The 23483-nt window shown below is 34.2% G+C and overlaps 4 protein-coding genes and 1 non-coding gene across 18 annotated transcripts in view; 2 read left to right on the top strand and 3 right to left on the bottom strand.

Moving 5' to 3' along the window:
- LOC122570748 (neuroligin-4, X-linked-like) overlaps nucleotides 1-4780 on the top strand; it is a 223234-nt gene extending 218454 nt beyond the window's left edge. For all 4 annotated transcript variants that reach the window (XM_043733545.1, XM_043733546.1, XM_043733544.1 and 1 more), the window contains 3 exons: nucleotides 616-889; nucleotides 1026-1172; nucleotides 1529-4780. In XM_043733545.1, the coding sequence (XP_043589480.1) occupies nucleotides 616-889; nucleotides 1026-1172; nucleotides 1529-2175 (1068 nt within the window). In that variant the 3' untranslated portion in view covers nucleotides 2176-4780. The remainder of the gene's footprint in view (nucleotides 1-615; nucleotides 890-1025; nucleotides 1173-1528) is intronic.
- A 136-nt stretch (nucleotides 4781-4916) lies between these two features.
- LOC122570751 (la protein homolog) lies at nucleotides 4917-7283 on the bottom strand. The gene is made up of 7 exons (XM_043733555.1): nucleotides 6969-7283; nucleotides 6420-6773; nucleotides 6174-6316; nucleotides 5994-6093; nucleotides 5674-5919; nucleotides 5454-5586; nucleotides 4917-5244 (listed from the first exon to the last, which is right to left on the bottom strand). The coding sequence occupies exons 1-7, from the start codon at nucleotides 7167-7169 to the stop codon at nucleotides 5165-5167; spliced, it is 1257 nt and encodes a 418-aa protein (XP_043589490.1). The 5' UTR covers nucleotides 7170-7283; the 3' UTR covers nucleotides 4917-5164.
- On the bottom strand, nucleotides 5313-5397 carry LOC122571277. Its single transcript, XR_006318013.1, has one exon. It is a non-coding gene; the product is annotated as a small nucleolar RNA U6-53/MBII-28 (small nucleolar RNA).
- Nucleotides 7284-8310: 1027 nt separating the features above from the next.
- On the top strand, nucleotides 8311-10518 carry LOC122571040 (translationally-controlled tumor protein homolog). The gene is made up of 5 exons (XM_043734229.1): nucleotides 8311-8464; nucleotides 9014-9084; nucleotides 9219-9406; nucleotides 9485-9755; nucleotides 10059-10518. Exons 1-4 carry the CDS (start codon nucleotides 8437-8439, stop codon nucleotides 9714-9716), a joined length of 519 nt encoding a protein of 172 aa, XP_043590164.1. The 5' UTR covers nucleotides 8311-8436; the 3' UTR covers nucleotides 9717-9755; nucleotides 10059-10518.
- An 83-nt stretch (nucleotides 10519-10601) lies between these two features.
- The window catches only part of LOC122571038 (retinoic acid receptor RXR-alpha-B), a 67282-nt gene continuing 54400 nt past the window's right edge, over nucleotides 10602-23483 (bottom strand). For 9 of the 11 annotated variants that reach the window (XM_043734227.1, XM_043734224.1, XM_043734223.1 and 6 more), the window contains 3 exons: nucleotides 17997-18303; nucleotides 16576-16901; nucleotides 10602-15902 (listed from right to left, as the gene is read on the bottom strand). In XM_043734227.1, coding sequence (XP_043590162.1) covers nucleotides 15629-15902; nucleotides 16576-16901; nucleotides 17997-18303 — 907 coding nt within the window. In that variant the 3' untranslated portion in view covers nucleotides 10602-15628. Of the gene's footprint in view, nucleotides 15903-16119; nucleotides 16281-16575; nucleotides 16902-17996; nucleotides 18304-23483 lie in introns of those variants that run through there. The other 2 variants (XM_043734226.1, XM_043734228.1) reach the window with 2 other exon arrangements.

The raw sequence follows: 23483 nt of genomic DNA, 5'->3' as shown, positions 1-23483 counted from the left end.
AATTATTTAATCGAATTACGATAATTAATCGTCGAACAGCTGGCCCGACAGGAATTTTTGTTTCGCTGTCATCGAGTTGTTCTCGAAAGGAAAACGCGATAACGAACGACGCGGTCGTTAATCTGCGTAATTTTTGAGCGGAAATTTTCTTTCGGGCAAACTTTCGCGACACTTTATATATTAAATGAAAGAATCGCTGTTTCTGAGAATTATCTGGGTAACGTTGTAATAATTCAAGGCGTAAGATAGTTTGAAAAGGTAGTATGAGACGTTCATTTTGAATCTTTAGGTGTTTAGATCTTGAAACTTCTAAATCTTTTGGTCTTCGAGTTTGCGCGTATTTGATTCCCGAATCGTGGGATTTTCACGTTTATTTCTTTCTTCTAATTGCAGGTACTGATTATGAGTAATATTAACGAAAAATCATAGTGGGCGAAAGTGGAGGAAAAAGAACTCCTTCGTCAAAAAAAGAAAGAGTTCTCTCGTCGATAATGGTTATCTGTAGCTGAAAATAATTTCCGGCATCGATATTGAATACCGTTTTGAGCAGCATTTGCCGCAGGTTTCGAACGTTACACGTACATGCCACCAACGAACGAAATAATTTTGTTTCAGCGTCTGGGCAGCATTCGTGGCGAGGATATACCGTATATCTTCGGGTTGCCACTGGTGGCTGGAGGAGCTTTCTTTCCCCGGAATTATTCCCGACAGGATCAGGGCGTCGCCGAGGCAGTTCTCACGTTTTTCACGAATTTCGCGAAAACCGGCAATCCGAACGAGCCACACAAAATCGAATCGGTGGATTATGGGACACCGAAGGAGAAAACGCGATACCGTGGTCTCACATGGGAGCAATACGAGACTGGTACTCAACAGTATCTCACAATTGGTGAGTTTCTTCCTGCTACGTATCTTTTCTTTTCCTCCTATCCTCTTTCTTTCATTGATTTAAATACTCGAAATGTCGTATATGTACTATATGCTGTATGTAATTAGTGAATAATATCGGTGATTAATCGTTTCAGCGATGAAACCGAAAATGAAGAGCCACTACCGTGGCCATAAAATGGCAGTTTGGCTAAATCTGATACCACAACTGCATCGACCCGGAGACGACGATGTCTCAATGCGGCATCATCATTTTCGAGAAAGAGGTGACCACTTTTATGCAGGTAAGAAACCAAAAGCTTCTTCTTCAAATAATTTAAATTTGAAAGGCAATACATTTTGTTTTCGATTCGCGTGAAATATATACTATCTACTATCTAAGTTAATATTATTAACTAGTACTTTGTATAAAAATATTAGGAACGAAAAATTTCAATTATACTGGCACGAATACCGGTATATATTTTACGCTTGCCATATTACATTTTATACTGAAATTATTATATCTATGTATTATAAAAAAATTCAATTATGTAATTATTAAAATTAAAAGAAACCTGTCCCTAACATACACGATGTAAGTAACGTTTAATTCACCCAACGAATCGAGTAATTAGAATGCAAGCGTTGAATCTTTCAGGACCAGTTCGAGACGAATGGTACACTCCTCTGCCGCTTGTAGCGACAACGAAGATGAGCGCCTCATCGACAACAGCGTGCAGCACATCTACAGGCGATGACAGTATCACCGAAGACATTACTCCTATTCTGGACGATTCAGAAGACGACGCTGAACTTTTACAAAGATTAGATTCTCGTCATTACTACAGTACTACTACAGCCCTAGCGATCACCGTAGGAGTCGGTTGCTTTTTATTGGTGCTTAACATGTTGCTATTCGCCGGTATTTACTATCAGAGGGGTCGTGACAAAAAGAGAGCCGCAATAGACTGCACGCCAAACGGGCAAGAATCACTACCGATGACTACCAGGTCGTCTATGAAAGGTCCGGAAAGTCCTAGGCCGGCGCAAGAACCTCCACCATCGTATACTACCCTTGCAAGAAGCCCTTCGATCCAGGAACATCAACAGATTGCTCAGAGTCAATCGACGGATGTCGATGAACAGCCTAAAAGTGAACAGAAACCTAGCCACGGGACCAGCAACGCCATCCATAAGGATCCCATTCCTCCAAAACCTCCCACGAGAACGACCAGCTCCTTGAGTACTACTAGTGGCACCAATACTATTAAAAAACGTGTGCAAATACAAGAGATATCCGTATAGCATTAGGGGTTGCCCCAAGAGGGCAACATGAAAACCAAGAAGGTGACTTTCATAGATTTTGCGGCGACTGGCGAGTCTAAGTTTTGAAAAAGTTTACGAGAATATGGATTAACAAGTGTCTGGTTATGGCACGTAGCACAGGTTGACAAAGAAAATTATCCGTTTGAGTTGCAGTGAGATATCGATGAAGAGTGAAGACTATTGGTGTTACTTTCAACAATTGTTGGAGGAAACTCTAAAGAACGATGAGGTCTAAAGCGACGTTCAATTGTATGTTAAGTATTCTCTAATTATTCTGATGTATAAACAGCGATAACTGCCATATGTCACTGAAAAGACAAAGTGCTTTAAAGGAAGACTTAGCAGACTACGAGTGTTCCTCTATCATGCACGTAAGACTTTATGACCATTTTGAGTGTATTTCTTTGCAGGATACAGTGTGTTTCTTCTATGGAATGCTATCAAAGTTGTATTACAAAGCGATTCGAAATGAGTTCATCAAATTTCAACTAATTAATTTCTTGTCGAGAAATACTTAGCTTGACCACAAGAACTGTATCGTTAACTGAGAATGAAACATTTACGAAATCAAGTGTCTAGGAAGCCGATTTCGTTTTTCTACAAATATACTGTCGAATAATTAAAATCTAACAGATATATCTTTTCTTTTTATTTGTTCTTTATTTTACACTTAAAAAGTAAAGTAAATTCTAGACTATGATATTTATCTCACATATTGAAGTAGACAAAAGTTGAAAAAAGGTCGTATCTCTAAGATTGTTTAATTTGACAGTATATTTAACGAAGAATAGAATCGATGATAAAAATCCATAAGTCAACACTGTAACTGTTCACAATCAGTGTTCTTTCAAGTGTTCTTCTCGTAGCTGACATAATGATCATGTAATTAGAGTAACTCCTGGTATAACTGACGCTGGGCTCATGAAAAATTTCTATTTGCGTTTGTGTATACAACTTAAAAATGGTTTCGTGTCTTTCCTATTCCAGGTATTGGAAACCGTGCACAAAATCGCACAGAGATAATAAATTAAATAACGTCTATGTAACACGATCCGTAGAAAATTGTATGAGAGAATGGTCGTCTGAAATGATTTCTAAAATTTAAATGATGATAATTGTACTTCGTAGTGTCACTGTGATCAATATCAATATTTTTTAAAAATCAAAAACAAAATTTATAGATAAAAATCATTATGTTAGTTTCATTTGTCGTTGAAAATTATTCGTCTTTGTTTATTAAAGAATAGGAATTATTATTTATTTCTGTTTTTTATTTGTACTATGAATATACATATTCTACTTTATTATGTGACATATAAATAGTATAAAGCGGAAGTTGAAGAACTCTGTCAATTTTGCGTTGCCTCCTCGTTATATTGATATCATCGCTCACTATTTAAAATAATTTAAAGAGAAAAAGAGAAACAAAACCTAAAAAAATTTATATTTAAGCACTCGATACTGAAAGAGATCGGTTCTCGTATTCGCATTAGAATCTCATGCGAATGTTGTGTGAAAGTTCTGGGTTAAAGTAAACAAAAGGAAATTACATGTTTAATGGTTCAATTTGAGTGGAACTCGCACTGCACTTGCGGAAGTATCGATGGTTCTCTAGTGACAACATGTGCTCAAAACGTAATCATAAAGTGGAACACAATTTCCTTTAAATTAAATATTATCTACACCTCTTCGACCAAGTAATCTAAGGCGAGATTACGCCCACGTTTATGCAAATATCATTCGTCTTTATAGGATTTTTTAAGCTGAATCTGATGTCTGTGTTACACATACATTAAAAATTAACGAAGAAATTGGACTTATAAAGCTCGGTGTAAATTATAATGTTATAAAGGGATTTATCTTCTTTTCAGGTACTTCAAGTCTCTATACCATTTACATAATTTTAATTATTGTACGTTATATTACGCATGTTTTAACATTATTTCTTAACTAAATTAAAAGCAAAGCTTATTTCATCATAATTTTCGTACAAACAGATACTCATGGTCATGGTTCTTCCATTAGTTGATAAAATTAAATGTTCCCGATACTATATATGTACATACATTTCATTTTAAAGATACTATTAATTTTTTATAAATTTGTTCCCTGACATACTTCGTAATCCAGACTGATTATCAAAAACATATTACATAATACAATCATTCTACTAACAGACAAGTTTTTCTTCGGAAGAAGAAAAGCATCACGAATAACAGCAAACGACATTTCGATCGTCATGTAAAAAGATAAAAACACCTGTTTAATATAGTCGAATTTATCTAATCGATTGTACGCATTTTCTGAGGCACATGAAGTAATGAAAGCGTATTGGTATGATTAAGGACATAACGTTGTACTTTAGATAGCAATCATACTATGCACGGTGTCGCGTAATTGTACTATCGATTTCGATTATTTTCAATACACCGTTTCACAAAGAAAAGATTAGAAAAGGAATACTCATCAAGTATTGTTTGCGAATGGTATGAATCATCAGCACATTGTGACTATTCGTTAAATTGTGTGAACGGGATTATTGAACAAATAACAGTGAAATTTAAGTAGCAGAATAGACGAAACATCTTTGTAAATTTCACTGTAAAACAATAAAATGCTGATTTCTAAATACATTTCCATCTCCAATTAATATAATTACTCATATCCTTATAAACTAAGAATGTATTAAGTTACACGTGGGACTATGAAATAATGTACAATTTACAAATATAAACGGTGTTGTACTTTTATCTTTTTAAATAATACACACTGCTCGAAGCATAACAAAAGAATATGCGCTTAAGATAGTTTTATCTATCTTGAATACATAGTAGTGTAACATCTATCTTTTCTTATTTTATACAATAAGTATCTGTATAATAAAAATATGATTAATATACATGTTTAGTTGAATAATTATAAAAGTTTTGGTTTATCCAGGATAAATAATATTTCTGAATTATTCAACTCAATTATTCCCTTTTTTGGTAGGAATCACATCACTGCTGTCAGTCATATGTCTTTTATTTGCTACTCGTGTGTTACGGCCTACAACATAATTTTCACAAATTTTACATATGCTTCATTTTGACGACATGTAAAATTTGTAATCATGAAATGTTCAGTGATATTTGTAAGTTTAACTCATTGAGATCCAGAAAACTGATCTCTCAGTATTAGCATGGCAAAGCATCATTACGGAGCAAGAACAATACTATTTAAAAAAAAAAGTTATTTATGTACACCATTCTACTGACCTTTTTTGCCTCTCTTTCCTTTAAAATTCCTTTGCCTAGAATTTGCCATTTGTTTTCTCACTTTCAAAAAATATTTTTCTTCTTCTTCACTCTCAAGGACACAACAGGTTATATCTTTACCGCGTATAGATATCTTATAAAATAAATGAAAAAAATTTTCACAAAATAAAATATAATATTATGAACTTAAAAATAACAAAAAATAATTTGAAATACTCACTTTACTTTCATGCATTTTGTCAATTACTGTTTTTGCATCATTTTCTCCCTGCAATCGAGCATATCCCACTGCATCACCTTTATTAAAATCAATAAATGCAACATTCGCACCTAATTCACCTAGAGATTCCTTAATATCTTCTCTTATACATTCATCAGGTACATTAGTAAAATGTATTACACAACCCTTTGGAAATAGATTTACCTTGTCGCTTTCTTTCTCTTTATCATTACATTCCGTTTTCTCCTAAAAAATTGAACATTTTGTCATTATGTTTAATTATGAAAATAAATGTATAAAATAACGAATTCTATACTAACAGATTCCATATCAACAGATTCACTTTTCTTTGTTTTCATTTCCGATCTCTTTTGTCTCCTGCTTTCCCTTTCCTGTGTTTTAGATTGAGAATAGTCAGATCTGAAATTTCAGAGTATTAAATTAAGTACAAAATATTACTGAAACTTTTATAGCAGAGATATATAATCTGATTAACTTACGACCACATCTTAATTAATTCAGTGTCTCCATATTTTACAGATTCCCTAACCATAAAGGCTTTTGCATCCTCTAGAGTTTTGAACTGCACGAAAATGGAACCTTTAAACTGAAACTTCTTCTCTTTATCCACATACTTCCTCATCTATTAAACAAGAAAATGGTCTGAAGATCTAAGCATTATTCGCAAATTTTTTTCACTCTGATCTGAAAATAATACATCCATTGCACAAGAGTCAGATACTTACAACGATATTATCAAATGGTTCATAAGCACTGAAAAATGTTTTAAGCTTTTCAATAGTGGTGTCCTGTAAAGGAAATCCTTTTATGTAAACTGTCTTGGCCTCCTGTGCCTTCCTATATTCTTCATTATATATTGGCAAAGGATGCTTTGGAGAACGACGAATCTTTTTTCTATCCTCGGATATTTCCATAAGTTCGCTTGATTTTACGGCTTCTAATATAACATTGATATCTTTACTCATGGAGGCCAACAATTTGAAATTTAACATAATAGTCATAGGAATCCATCCTTCGTCCAATTTTGTTTGCTCAATGAGAAATTTATCTCTTTGCATATTGACATCTCCAAAGTAGAACTAAAAATATGGAAATTTTTATTAATTAAATTGTATTGTTGCCATTTATGTCATAAGAAAGCTATGAAAATTGAACTTTTTAATTACGTTCAAGAATATCTACATATATCTATACCTATACATATATTGAATCATGAGATATAAATAAATGGATATCTTATTTCTATAATAATTGGTTAATTAATAAAATACTACCTCGATTTGATTTTTTATTCTTTCTAACAGTTCACTAGATGGTTCCTCAGATTTTACTTTTGGGGAATGCTCCTCAGAAACCGGCTTCTCGTCTTTAACCTCGACATTGGCATCATTTATTTTAGTTTCGCCTGTAACCTCTGTTTTAGTTTCTGTTTGAGTCTCTGTTTTAAAAACTGTCTCTCCTTGTCCGTTCTCCATGTTTGTTGTTACTATGAGATACGAGCTTTCAAAACTTATTGAGACCTGAATGAGAAATCAATTCCGCAGAGATGCACTTCAACCGACGGTCAAACGTGGTCTGTTTTCTCGGAAACAGGAAGTAACCGTTAGGAATGAAAACGGTAATTGCATCAATATGAAATTTGAAAATGGCTGCTTGTTATAATTTCACAGTTTACTGCATTGAATAAAATTCTCCTCTTTTTATTATTCTAATCTCCGATTAAAGTAATAAATCAAATTACATTTGATAATTATATAAGTTATATGACAAATAGGAGAAATAATTACAAAGTTAAGTATTAAAATAAATTTTTTTAATTGCAATATATCATTTTTTGAAATAAAGAAAAAATTAAAGATAAATGTAAAGATAATTTTTCTAAAATATGCAATAATTTATAAACCGGAACTAAAAATAAAAATTTTATCGGAGTTAGCACGATTTTAGCCACGGTAATGTAAACAGGCCTAAACACTCGCTAGGGAAAACCGTCTATCCTTTGAGTTGAAAAAATCAAGATACAAGACAAGAAAAAATCCCGTTCTACGAGATAGACAGAAATAAATAGAGTATCTCTGATTCTGTCCGAACCATGTAACATACATTATTGTATTTTTACATTAGCATTAAAATGTGCCTAAATATTTCTTTACACTATTAACAGGAGTAGCAAAGCAGAACGAAACAAAATTATGCAAAACACTTACAATTTCTAGTGAAGTCTTACTTGAAAATTGATGTTCCTTACGATTTTTTGAATCCTTACAATTTCTTTCGACTTAGTTTATAGCTGATATTCATGCATTTTATTTATATATATTAAACAAATAACGTATAAATGAACTAATATTTAGTTATTAATTATAAATTGTTATTAAATTACATTATTAGTATATTTTAAAAACTAAAAGCATAGAAAATATAAATCAAAGATTTATTTTCGAGAGATTAAAATGATACATTTATTTTTAATGCGTCTACTTTTAATTACAATAAAATAAATATATAATCTGTATAATTGATAAACTACTTCTTTTGCATATATAAAATAACCGGATATGCCTTGTTCCGGAATACGTATAATGATTTTAGATCCTTATGTTGGCAAACAGGTAAAAGATAAAAGAATGCAGTGAAGCTGGCTGCAATCTTTCAATACTGCGCTCCCTTCCGGTTCGTTCTTTCGGGGAGAGTGAGTCTTGTTTAGTTTAGCTGTAATTGAATCTTTCTCCATCTTCCAACATGAAGATTTACAAGGATATTTTTACTGGTACGTAAATTTAAAATATCATTAAATAACACGTGTAATGAATATTTTTTCAAAATTTTTCATATACTAAGAAATAAAATATTACACTTGATTGCAAACGGACTTGCAGTGACGTTTCTATCACGAGGATCAAAATTTTAAGTGTAATAACTATAAAATGCTTCCTGGCTACGATTTTAATTGTGTAAATGTAAAAATATATCGTTAAACATGTTTTTAATGGTCTTTCATATTATAGAAACATTATACTGCTTGAATATTTAATATTCTAATTTATAACCTCTCCATATGTTCGAAATGACTCATTTCAATAGCAAAATGATACATTTCGCACTAATCACATATTTTAAGGGAGAGTAGAGATTATTGCTTTAAATTAACTGTTCTTTAAACTAACTCTACCGGAGTAAAATGATTATTTTGAAGGTTTGACAATTACTTTGTTCAAAATTTATAAAATTAAGTTTTACGAAATAATATAAGTTTTATATAATTAATTTATTATACTACATTGAAGGTCATATTTTTATTTTAAAATTTATATTTCAGGTGATGAAATGTTTTCTGACACCTACAAAATAAAATTGATTGATAATGTTGTATATGAAGTATATGGCAAGGTACCTATTATCTTTTTACTCTTATTTTTAAATTGTATTTGGATAATGTGTATTAAACTTATATAGTTGTCTGAATACTTATTTATATTATATTCGTTGTATTAATATCTTTATTTAAATCTTTTTATAACTAGGTAGTCACTCGTAAATCAGGTGACATTGATATTGCTGGATTCAACCCATCTGCTGAAGAAGCCGATGAAGGAACGGAAGAAACGGTGGAATCCGGTGTAGATGTAGTTATGAATCATCGGCTGCAAGAAACTTTTGCATTTACAGACAAAAAATCCTATACCTTGTACTTGAAGGATTATATGAAAAAGTAATTATTTTTTCTATAGCAGTGTAAACTATTACTTTAGTAATATTAAAGCAATATTAATAATGCAATTTTCATTAGATTGGTAGCAAAATTGGAAGAGGAAGCACCTGATCAAGTGGAAGTTTTCAAAACAAACACAAATAAAGTAATGAAAGACATATTAAGTCGTTTCAAAGACCTACAATTTTTCACTGGTGAATCTATGGATATCGATGGTATTGTTGCATTAATGGAATACCGCGAGATCGACGGTGAATCTGTGCCTGTACTCATGTTATTCAAGCATGGTCTTGAGGAACAAAAGTTCTAAATAATTTTAGGTATTGAAGAAATTGTGGGAAAAAATATTGTGAGTTTTACATTTACTACTTGTATTTCGTTAATATCGTAATCACTTAATGTACGTGTAACTGTGTTAATAATATTCAAAAATAGACTTAAATATATAAACATGTTAATTCATGCCTATACTTCAGTCATTTGTATTTGGCATTGCACAAACATGTAAAAGAAAGATGGTGATCAGATTCCCGCTGTGGTGCGTTTCCTCGACGTAGCGTCTATTATAGCCATACACTAATAAACAAAGTTTCGTTATTAAACGCATTAAATACACAGCAAAAATGAAATTAATTTTCGTACATTTTTCCAGATAAACTCAAATGAAGACTGTACACACGCTGAAAAGCTTGTGTAATTTAGTTAAAAGGAAAACACGATTTTACTTCCAATCTCATTTTATAATGCAGTTAACTTATTCATTTCAACAACAATCAAAGACTCCAGGTCTTACAGGAGTTAATAATTGTACATATGACTTTAATGAAGGGAAGATATACGAGACATATTATCCCTTCGATTGTATTATCTGGGTCTGATTTCCCTGTAGGCTTGTAATATTTTCTACTTTTTTTATTGGTCACTTATTAGAGAATTTAATTTATGATTCAAAAATGGAAGATGGGGAAAGAAGTTTGCAGCAATGAAAATATCAAAACACACGTCTAATTATTGTTAACACAAAAAGAAATGTCCTTGGATGACAATTAAATCTGAAACATACTCTGTATAATGTCCATCAAATAAAAAGGTGTTTTCATAAGTACTGCTTACGAGCCGTGTTCTTATTTTGATTATCTAATTGTTTAAATTAACTTTCCGTAATAATACAGGTACATAGTAAAACAAACAATTATTAATTTGCTTCATAAAAATATTATATTTAGACAAGTCAGAATAGACGATTTATCTCTTGGCGCAAGACCATACATTATATTTTTTTACTCAAGGACTGTTATTAGCCATACTGTTTTACAAGTATATTCATAATACGACTTCTTCGCGTTTCTTCCATGAACAACCTCGCTCTCACTATCGCATTCTCTCTTACACTCTTTGTTTTCTATATTTATATAATTTGTGTACCCATCGTTATCGTCATCATCATATTTATTACGCATATTCTTTTATGAATATATTACTCTCGTTCGTTATAAAACAGTTACCGATCCAATATAGAACTCTTCACATTCCAAATACGTTTTCATGTGCCATTACCTGAAAAAGTGTTATGTTAACACATAGAAAAGCGTATTTTAATAATGTAATAATAATTCATATGTATGTACGTATGTACACAGCCGTAAATGTATACATATACATACACGTACGTTTAGTAAATGAACGTTCAATAGGTATATACGAATTAATTATCGCTTCAGAGTAACTCGAAAACTGACATTTACAGCTTAAAGATAGTAAAATTGAACTCCAAAAAATATACGTACATACAATTATATATTTATGTACGTACGCATTCGTCGTTCATAAATGTGCACATATAGACATTGCTTTAATTATCGAGCACAACCATAGTGTCATTAGTTACTAAGCACTAAGATGAATTAGTATCTCAATTTCAAACAATGTGTTGAAAATGATGTGATACAATTTGACATACCTGATCTCGTTATAATAAATTGTGTTAGCCATATAGAAATAAAAATTGTTATTCACAAGTACCTTTAAGCTGTTAATACAATAATGATTTCTCAAGTGAAATATTATGTTAGAAAGCTATTCCATACATTTATGATTATTATATTTTCGAACATAAATGATAAATGTTTTGTTCACTAACCTTCTTAACATTACAAGTCTTGCGCATAATTCAATGATGTACAATCAAATTATAAAAATCTACTTAATAAAATGGTATAACAATTTCACAGGAATCGTTCCTTTTTTTCTCATTGTTTCAATTTGAAGGAAGAAAGATGAAACATGTAATATCGGACCATGCTAATGTTTCAAAAAATAGTTAATCACAATGGCAGTTGTGTAAGTTAATTTGTTATTAATGTATAGCATTCATATTGATACATGAAAATTTCTGACATTTATACACACAGAAGGATTTGTTTTTAGTACTCTGGCTTTTTAGTTTAGTTCGTCAAAGGTACAGTATTTAGTAGGACACCTGCTACTTTTTTAAGTGGGATGTACCTTACGATTCAGTAAGGTCAAACAATTATTTTATTCGTTATTACTATTAGTATTAAACTTATTTGTACTGGTCTATGCAGAATGGGTGCGTGTGGAACCTCTTTGATACTACCATAATATACCATGATTTGATATTCTAAAATTCTAATTTTTAATAATAACATCCATCTTCATTTTAGTATAAGAAAAATATAAAAATATAAAATACAGAGCATGGACGTATATCGTTAACCATCTAAACAATTAGCTACATAGAAAGTATTCCTAAGTACCAAATGACGACGAAAAATATACATACTTAATTTAACGTAAGGATTTATTCTCCAATTATTTTAATATTCATGATGGTACAGAAGGTTTGCAACGCACCGCATTCATTCGTTCTAGGACACTGTTACTAAGTAAAACATCACTACATACAATTTGAGCATCGTACGATTTCTATAATAGTTCAAAGAAGTATGGCAAAAGCATCAAGTTTACATTGATTACAATCATGTACACGATTTGTGTATAGCACTTCATTAGAGAAGCATGCTATCATCTGATAGATTTTTTGCTCCAATACATTCCAAGATTCACCATGTTGAATCTCTTACCTTTAATACGTCTAATCATAGGACATTAAAAATTCTGCCATTATCTTTGTTATTCTACTGACCGCTACTGAGGTTCTCAATTATTATTTGTGAAAGAGTTCTGTTTATATGTTCATATATTATTATACGTATGTATAGATATCATCATTTTAACATTTATATATTTATATGAAACTTCATTCACAGGTAGCTTCATTCACGCCCGCCACTCCTAATGGTCTTTCACTTGCTTATCTTCTTTTATTATTACTATTTATTATTACTATTATTACACGTATCGAGGAATTAGATGAGGTGATCGCAAAACGCGTTTCATTCAGAGGTAATTTTGGTCGAGATGTATATTTCCAGTATGGATGTAAAGAAACAGAACATTACATCCTGGATTATAAAACACCAAGAAAATTGACATTACAGAGATTGTAATACGATTTTCTTACTATCTTATACAAAACATATAAATATAAGTGATAAATATAAGTGAATTTATTCTTGGAAATTATTTGAAATCGTCGAAATTGGATCGAGTAACTATGAAAAAAGTTTATCCTGTGTTTGTGTGCCGCACGAGAGAACTATAGAAAAAGAAAAAGAAAAAGAAACAGTTAGATATAACAGGCGTTTGAAATGAATAGCAACTCCAGTAATATTAAAAAAAAAATCGGGAATTTAATAATGTGTTTGTTTTTTCTCATGGTATGCATAACATTAAAAACTCTCATCAAATAGATAACAATAACCAACAACTAACAATCGTAAGCATTCACGCAAAAATAGAAATATGTTTAATAATTTTTTAATATTATCATAATTTATATTATCGAAGTAAGTGTGATCATTCCTTACGATTTCTAGAGTACTATAGTAATTTATGTAGATGACTAAAACTGAAGGACACTAAGAAGATAAATCTTTTTCACTCTTCTAAAATCTTAAAATCGAATTACAATCTAGAAAGAATAAATATTTCGAAATATCTTACAAAAGAAAAATATAAATAAATGTTTATTTATACATTTTTCGAATAATGCATCAAGACTCTTTCAATACGTATTATAAAATATATATTTATATTTTTAAAAATTCTTTCTTAACTTACTGATAGAAGAATAAAATATATAAAAATTTGGATTCTTTATTGCCACAAATTTAGATCGATCACAATTCATAACATTTTTTTTTTTTTATCTATTTAAAAGTAGAAAATTAGTAAAACTCAAAATCTAGAAAACTAAAATATGGATCTTTTCGTTAAAAATCCTGTTATTTTCTTACATCCTTCAGCTCAAATCATAAAAAGTGTTTTGTGAATTACTAACAACGACGGTAAGGTTCCTATCATAGTCCTGTCACTGATCAATTAATTCTTATATATCTAGGTTTAAATAATAAACTATACATCGAAAGCATCGCATCTTTTGAATGTTTTTTTCTTTTCCTTTTTTTAAAGATTTTACATCTCACAATGCATTGAATTCAAAGGAAAAAACTGAAAATTTTCACTAACTAGTAAATTTTAGTACATTATCAATATACTATCGAATTACTTATACTGTTCGCCATTATGCAATCACGTAATGAGAAATTGTTATCGAACGAAACGAACGCTATCAAATAAAGTCGAAAAAATATTAATAAACGAGTTATATGAAAAATTCCATGGAGTTCGCTGTATACCAAAAGTAAAAATCGTCCTTAATAAGAAATCCTCTTTCGCATTTCAGTTTATCTTTCAACAGTATGTACGAATCAATGATTCTTGATATATCGAGCGCACTATTTATTCACCGGTTTTGTAACGGCATATGTTACAATTTCAATATTTCTTGTTACAGACATAAGCTGCATATATATACATATAATATATATATATATATATATAAAAAGAAATATTATAATATATATAATCATATATAATTAATAATGAATTAGTAAGTTTTATTTTTTTTCTTCTATACTCTAAAATACAAAACAATAAATTATCGTATTATAGTGCACACACGTGTAAAACGTTTCCGTTTTATGCAAGTATGTATAATAATAATAATAATGATAATAATAATAATAATATAATAATAATAATAATAATAATGACAATAATAATAATAATAATAATAATAATATATCTAGATGCGATCGTGGCTCTTTCAAATGACGATCCGAATCGAGGCAGCGTTGGAATGTAAAAATACCCGATAAGCTTACGCTTATTACGGATTGCACCCACGTCGAGGACCGCAATCCATACAAAACTGGAGGAGATCGTTGGAGAATCGTGTCGTCTGTACAACTATATATGTATTCTGAAAGACTGGCGAAGCAGATTGAAACTGACACGTCAACGATGACAAGAGATAACACAGGTTGTAACAGAGGATGTAACAAAAAGGTAAGAAGAAACATGAGAAAACAGCGTCTTAGGAACTTCCACGTGGTTGCAGAGTGTAAACAGTTCGACGTGAGCGCAATCGAAGCCCAGACTAAATCAAGGATCGGCAATATCCGGTAGGAAATCGTCACGCGTGAGAACTTTGCTCGGACATACGATGGCATGACACACATACTCGACGTGTGTCATAGACTAAAGAATGCAAAGAGAGAGATCGTTCCAAGGTATAAATAAGCGACTTCGAGAGCTTGGAAATTTCATTGAATCGATCGTTTAAAAAAGCGCTGGGTCTCTTTGTTCTCCGGGAGTGTATTATCCGTTGCTCGACTTCCGGCATGCTCTCGATACGAATCGAAGAAAAGGATCGTCTTTACATCAAATATAATGCGTTATCGAACAGATATAAATAAAATGGTGAAGAAGAAGAAACGTAAGTAAATTCCACCTTACTCGACTTCTGTGAGAGTATCAATTTTTCTTTTTGTTTTTTTTTTCTTTTTTTCGTTTTTTAACCACCGTGAGAGGCGTATTAGAGTTACCAACGGGAATTTCTTTTCTTACACACGCATATATATATATATATATATATCTTGAGTGCTGTTATTTGTTTTTCTTTTCTTGTCGATATATATCTATGTATATATACATATATATGTGTCCTTCTTTATGTTCCGTTATTTTTTTTCTTTATAAATCGGTGTGCCCCAAGACGCGGCACACCTTTTGCTCCTAAGGGTCCGATCGTGACTCTAGCATCTCCACGAGGAAATCGTCGATCGGCACGTCGCCGATCATTTTGAAAAAGAACAGGTACTCCAGACACTTTAATCCGATGGATCGGATGGCCGGCAGACGTAACAGTAATTTCGCGAATCTTCCAGCATCGTCGGGCCAGGCTACGCGACAATAGCCTTCCAGCGCTGCGTAGATCTTCTCGCGGAGCAGGGTTACTTCCTGGATGGATTTTAGTCCTCGGACTTCGGGGTTGAAGAGTATTATAGATCTGTTTGTGATTAATTGCTCGATAAATGAACGTAATCTCGGGAAAATAGAGAAACGAGTTTAATCGTACGCGCAATACAAACGATACTTTTCAATTCCTTCGATCCTTTATAGATACGCTTAATATAAATTGAAAGACACAATCCATAAAAATATTAACTAGTAACAAAAATAATACTAACGATTAATCGAGGAACTTGAATAGTATCTCCTCTTAGTGTTTTCTATTTCTATCCTATCTCACATTCCTAGTGTTAAACAAGCATCTTCCGAATATACGGTAGAACTCCATTTACTGTTGTTAACTGGACTTTTGCCGGTTGAAATCAAATCTGTGGCCGAACGTGAGCTCTTAATTATGCGAACGAAGAGTAATATACTGAAAAAAATCAGAGAATATCAGAGGAACAGCAATTATATAAACTATTTTTTTTTTTTTTTAACGTGGGGAAATCCTCGCGGACACCCCGCCGCCCTCCGGAAGGCGACGGGGTAGTGTCGGACTCAAACCGACTAAAACCCCACGGTGACCATCCTGACGTTTGGCAGGAGTGTCCCGGAGCTTCTTTCGAATTACTGCCGGAGCAGCAATTATATAAACTCCGAACAATGTTCAGATAAATGGAGTTCTACTATAATCTATTGTAATCGATATAAAAATAATGATTACCGACCTCAGGCAACCAAGCTCCGTCCTGTCCATCTTCATTTCGCGCATTTTCGATACAAGCTCGGAAAGTACCCGGTCGAATATCGTGCCCACGCCAGCCTGCTGCGCGGAGTTTCGGTGCACCGTGATCCCTGTCGCCAGCACGATACCGTCCTTCACGTCGATCGAACGGTGGGAAAAGGATGCTATCAGCAACTCGTTCCAGCCGGCCCTGAGCAGAAGTACCTGATCCTCCAGCGGCAACGACGTAAAATGCGGGATGTGTTTCGCCCATGCTACCAGCTGGAACAGCTGTTTGTTCGTGGCGTTGCAAATGTGCGACACTGCATTCTGTGCATTGCAAGAGATGCCGAATTAATCGGAGGAGCGTTTCGTGGAACGGCTACGCGCAACCATTCCACGAAAATCAGTTCACAACGTCGTTGTTCATACAGTGGCCGGAGAAAAACTGGGGACAGTTTCCGGCTCGCGTTCGAGTTACACAGTCAAATATTCTGATCTTTATTTAAGTTTTCACAGTCAAATAACAAGTTGATCCAAATCTGAAATTTCACGATGTCTCGAAAACGCTCGAAATCCACGATTCGTATCTCTTTTTCCTTCTTTTTTTTTTTTTTTTTTTTTTTAGGAATACGTATCTTGCCAGAAGCAAAAGCCCAAGAAAAACATTTACCAAAAGCAAATTATCGATAGAAATCAAAGTTGCTACTGACCAGCATTGACGATAGTCGCCCGTTTGATTCGCAAGGAATTAAATTGTTGTTTTATGTTCTGTCGGTATAAATGACGGTAACGAATTGATGGAATCGTACTAATTAAAATGAGTCGGAACGAGTCTGTAAAAAGATACTGGTAAAGTTGAAAAAAAAGAAGACAGTGAAGTTACATGGATTCATATTAATGAGACAAATACTTCTGTACCGTTATTAAATGTCCTCGATTATTTCGACCAGCTTATTCATCGATGCATACACAACTCGATCAATTTTTTAATTCGCATTACACGACGAAACGATCATATCAGATCGCCAATAAAGGACACCTCAAACGAGATTAATTCAATCACCAGTCCAGGGTCCAACGACGAACAAATTGATTTCGTCCCGGGAGAGCTTGTACATTGCATAAAACTGACGTTCCAATCTTACGAGCTTCTCCGTCACGTTCATTTTCGATAAATTGCTGAATGAAACGAAACCACGGTTTTCATCTAACGACTAGTTGAGAACTTCTTAATTAAAAAAGAAAAAAGAATGGAAAGAAAGAAAAAAGATAGAAAAATAAGACGAGTGGTGTATATCGAAAGTCGAGTGTGTTCAAACGAAAAATAAAATTTCTCAACCGGACAATCGACGCGGTGAACTGTTCCAATTCTACTCTTACTATTTTCGCTTGTTCTCTCCGTCGTTTCTCGTTAATATTTACCTCGTAATTTCCTTGCTGTTCCATTTTGCACTCGACTCGTTTCTCGGCTTCCAGAATACGCTCGATCGGCATGTCCGAGTGCAGGCTACTGGTGCTCTCCACCTCGCTCTGATCCCTTTCCTTGGTACGTTGACGCTCTTCCTGTACTGCTTCTCTCTTCATGCCCATCGCCAGGCATTTCTGGTATCTACAATACTGACATCGATTTCTCTGCCGTTTGTCGATGATGCAGGACTTCTCCTCGCGACACGCGTACGACAGGTCCTTGCGTACGGTCCTCTTGAAAAAGCCCTTGCAACCCTCGCAGCTACGAACGAAAGAAGAGAAAGGTTACTACAGTAAGACGCACTGCAACGGACGAGTGCCATAACGAACAATTTTTCTAACTAACATCAATCCGCTATAACAACGTACAAAGATGTTACGACGAACAGGAAGAAATATCGGACGCTCTGCCGATTTTTCTAGTTCGCTTTCGTTACGACGGTAAATAGTAAACGTTAATGGACGATGCGAACCTGTTTCAAGCTCGCTTGCTTCCACTCTCGTTTAGCAATATCTATCGCGTAGAACGTAGAAGATAGCTAAGCAGCGTAAGAACTGGCGAACAGCGCTATAAACCAACGTGATCCAAGATGAGCGAGTACCGGATGTCATAGTCAAGGGGCGAGATTTGTTTATGCATAGATAACGGAGAGGCTGAAGAAGGCTGGCAAACGCGATTGCCTCGTCGTTTTATGATCGCCACTGAATAAGCGAATTTCATATTGTTTTTGCCATTTATTTTTCAGCTTGTATTACATCTTTCCAGCGTTTAAATGGTCGTAGCAGTGATAACTTTGCTATTAACCGTGGGCTTGGGACGTGTCACTTCTAAATACGTACGTGTCGATGTACGTTAAAACGAACAGATGCTGCAACGTACGTGGCTCGAGCGTATCTTGTCGTATCGTAATCGATTATGTTCGTAAAAACTGTGATTTCGCTTTACGATTTCTGTCTGCTGGAAAGGATACACGTGCGTCTTATTTTATTTCATTCTGATTCGGTTCCTAGGAGATACGAGAGAAAACCTTGCAACCCTCGCAGCCGTGAACGAAAGAAAAGAAAGAATCTTATTAGATTGTCCGAAAAGTTTCTTTCGTCTTATGAAGAAATAATAGACGCTCAACGTTATTTGTGTTATATTATTTTGTCGAATTACGTACGATCCATTTCGTTCTGTCGAGATAAACACCGCGACATTTCACAGACCTGCTTTCACGTTTGTACGAAGCTGCATTGTTGTAAAAGACACGTTTGCGAAAGAAAGACATTTTTCGCACAACCCAATACATATATTTACTCGTCCTGTTGTTTAATAAATTTCGAATAACGCGTCTTATTCGTCTTCCCGGTGTGTTATTACGTAAAATGTATAGTATAAAGATTGGCGTGTCTTTTTTAAATTTCCTTTGTTACACGAACTGCGACAATCGATTTACTTTCACCCAAGAAACGTATCGTTTCATTGAAATACCGTGGAAAATTATTAGATCGTAATGATCACCTTGTAAATCCTCAAAGTCCAAACACCCGGCAACATTACTTTCGTCGAGGTGACTTTTATCGTACAGGTTGCAACTTTCGATTGTCTGGTGGCGACGATGTTCTCTCCGAGACAGCGGATTACGCGAAAGAAATCGTAAACCCGGGATACTTTATTCAAAGAATCCTTGGATTAGTGGAACGGAGCAGAGCGAAGGAGTCGGATAAGACGCGCCAACGAATTCCAACTCTTTTTACGACACACGAGTCGATGTTGTCTGGCTTTTGGAGTGATTCACACACCGAAACCGCGAATTCCTCTTGATCGTGTCGAAATTTATTCGAAAGTATTTTCTAACAGTGCACTTGGGAAGATGCAACGAGGCACGCGACGAAATTTATGTCGTTTCCTAGTTAATTTTATACCACTGGAACGTGTTTGATGTAATCGATGGAATGTTTGCGACAGTAATTTGCTTACCAGGTAACTAAGCCTTCTAAGATCTAGGAATTTGGTCAACGAGTTTGAATTTTAAGAAACTTTAGTTAGAAGAACAACGAAACTGTCAGAGGAGAAATTCGAGGACTAAGAATGGATAATTCGAAAAATCACCACTGTTCCTATTTCTTCCTTCTTTTTTCTTTGCCAATATCGCGTAATATTTAATAATATTGTGCAATAGTTAATAAATACTTTTTTATTTAAAAAGCTTGTTCGAGTCGTGTCGAAACGCACGTCCGATACTTTAACCGATAGAGATCTTCTTACAATTAATTTAGCTGTTTTTATCTTATAGAGAAAATTAGAGAAAAATCTCTTTGAAATTCGGTGTTTCATTTGTTGACAAAGAAATTCGTAATTTAAAGATCTTGCGTAATGGTAGCTCTAATTACCACGAGATTTCAAACGAAATTAACGATCCAAAGACACGAAGGAAAGAGGTGCATCCACTTGTCGTCGCTATTAAAAGTGAAAACAAGAGAAAGGCACGCTAAACCGTGTCGAAAATACGCGCGATGTTTTGTGGCCGGCTGGAGCAAAAATAAATTCTTACTCGCGGAATGTCGCCACTGTTACTGGAGAGGTTCCAATTTTAAAACGAGTCTCGGCAATGGCTGGCCATCATCGAGATCTTAACGACAACGGAAAGTGGAAAGGTTGTTTGCAATACTAAAAATTTAAACGGTCCTCGAAAATACGTTCCACGAGTTTCGTCAAAATTTATCATCCTCGTTAGCTTCGAGGAAGACAGACATATTAGAACCTCGCGACAAACCGAAATGAATTAAAGTCTTTTTTAATTAGCGTCTACATACGTTTCATCTTCATAGCACGTATTACATTTTCCTATTTGTATGTGAAAGTACACGATATGAAATTTAATATATTCGCGCATACTCTTTTCCTAGCCACTCTGTAATGTAGAAAAATTGTATGTGCACGTTGTATTTGTTGTAGAAAACATTTTGAAATTTCGGTAACATTCAAATTTGAAACCGATTTGACGGTAAACGGAAAGAGAAGAGATTTGGGATAACGATAAAATGGAAAGAAAAAAGTAAAATGGAAGCAAATATTCGATCATAGAATGTTTCGTTCGTTCGGATCATGCGGTTCTTATCGAACACTCTGCTTTGTTCGGCTCGTAAATTCGATGAACGCGAAAGAAGAACAATACGGAATAGTAATCCTATGGATCTCGACGGATGTCAAAATGCTCTCGCGACCTTCGCTAGGAATAGCACGACAATACGCGACTTATCGAGGATTTATTCGTATTTTCGGCTATGAAATCCGCTAAAAGCAACGCGGCAGCGACGAATGGAACAATCTTCTGCTTTCTGTCTATCCGTTTCCACTGTCGCGAGGATGAAACAACGCTTATTCGTTGGCAATGAATTTGGACGAGCGATAAGTTTCAATGGCCGATAAAATAGGTTGAACTGTTTAAAAAATAATTGCAAACGATACGTACTTCTGAAAAGTAATCGAAAATTAATAATAATAATAATAATAAACCGTATAAATCAATTTACATCGTTCGAATTTTTATCACTTCGTATTCTACATTTTTGCCTTATTTAGACTTCTTTCTAATCGTGAACGCTGTAGGTACATAGAAAATGAAATGTGTGAAAGACACGCAAGAAAATTTCTGGACCACCGTGAAAGTCGTTTGATCTCGTTGAGTTTACACGAAAGACAAATAAGTCTGACGCGGGACACGCGTGGAGGAGCTCGATCCATGGACCAAAGTTCCGCCATAGGAAACGTGCAAAGGCCTCCGGCATTTGCCTATGAATAACATCGATTTTCTTTGATCTACTACCGTTTAATGTTTTTCCACGAGTAAAGTAACTCGTAATCTCGCGTAATCTCCTTGAAGACCTACTTAGATCGTGTTGTGAAAATAAAGAAAGCTTCGACAGCTATCGTACGTAATAAACATCGATTAAGAAGGATTCAGGTCTTTTTACGAGGTTCAGTTCACTTTGTCAAAACGTTACATGGTTTATTTAGATCTATTTAGGTAATTTTTAAGTCTCAAAACTAAATAGCTCAAGGAAATTAAATTAAACTTTGCTATACTAGTACTAATGACACAGGAGAAATGGTTCTGTCTGTACACAAGCTCGATGGTCAAAGTGTCGAGAACTCGTTTCGACGAGCTCAGTTTGCTATTAATTCCGCCGAGTATAACTTCACGTTTAATTATACAGTCTCGATCACGTTTTATCAGCCTAATCGCTTTATTAATTATCGAACTACTTTGCGACCACTCTTGGACTTAGGCTGTAAAAAGCAGCAGTGAGTCTAATGTACAAGGGAAAAAAGAGATTACTAGAGATTAAAAAGTAACAAATTGCGTCTTTCGAGTTTCTTGCTGTAATTCATGGCTAATGGACAGAATCGGTAAGATTCGATTAATTTTGAGAGACATCTGTAAAAATAATCTCTCTTTAGTTTTACAATATTCCTTATCTTTGTTACAATTTTAGCATTTATTGATCCATTGTTCTCGATTTTTCAATCTTTTTTCCTTTTCAACGCGCCTTGTTTTCCAGCTATCGATATTGTTAGCCCAATTTGTTCTTCCATTTGCTATTACACCGTTGTATCGCCTCTTTTGAAAAATTCTCCGTCTGGAAAGCGTTAACAGGAAAACATTCCTCGGCAAAAGGTAGTCGAAAACAGATAAAGAAAAACGGTAGCACGCTTTGACTACGTTAAATAAAGAAATTAAAAATCCATCGCTAGGAGGAAGTCATAAAGTGCATAGAAAATACCAGTCAGCCAATTAATCATGAAGTGCAGGAAGAAACGAAGGAAGAAAGGATTGTTGTTTCTTACAGACAGGCGATATATCTGACGCGGGCCCTGATAATGGCCGTGATTGCTTAATTAGCTGCCACTGGAGCAGAGTGGCTGCACGAACAGCAGAAGACAAGGCTCGTCGTCCTCCCTTGCCCCGTAGGAACTACGGCTGGCTAGTCGTCCTAACCACGCGAGCAAGTCCAAGGTTGTCGAGGCTCTGATGCAACGTGAACCATCATCATCGGCCGTGGTCACTGATCACACACGCGCAATACCCAAAGTGGGGAGGCGGATGACGATCGGAGTGGAGCACAGTGATACGCTGTGTGTATGACTTGAAAACGATTGGAATTCCAAGGAGATTTCTAAAGAATTGGTCATTTAAATGGGCGAGTTTGAGTTTAAATAAAGAAATTTCGAATGTTTAACCGGAGCGAGGTTAGGAAGATTAGGATTTCAGATTTAAATACAGAAAGTTGGACGTTTCGGTTTACATAGAAGAGATCGAGGCTTTGAAACTTGGAATTTGTTACTTTATTTTAATTTCAGAGGAACGTCGTAAGAAAAAGAAAAAGAAGACAGAAAAAATAAAGGAAGCGAAAGACCAGTAGCTTGTAGCTTTCAAGATCGTTTTATCGTGCGTT

This window comes from Bombus pyrosoma, linkage group LG9 (assembly GCF_014825855.1).
Source record: "Bombus pyrosoma isolate SC7728 linkage group LG9, ASM1482585v1, whole genome shotgun sequence".
Classification (NCBI taxonomy): domain Eukaryota; kingdom Metazoa; phylum Arthropoda; class Insecta; order Hymenoptera; family Apidae; genus Bombus; species Bombus pyrosoma.
This window is presented reverse-complemented; position numbering and strand designations above follow the sequence as displayed.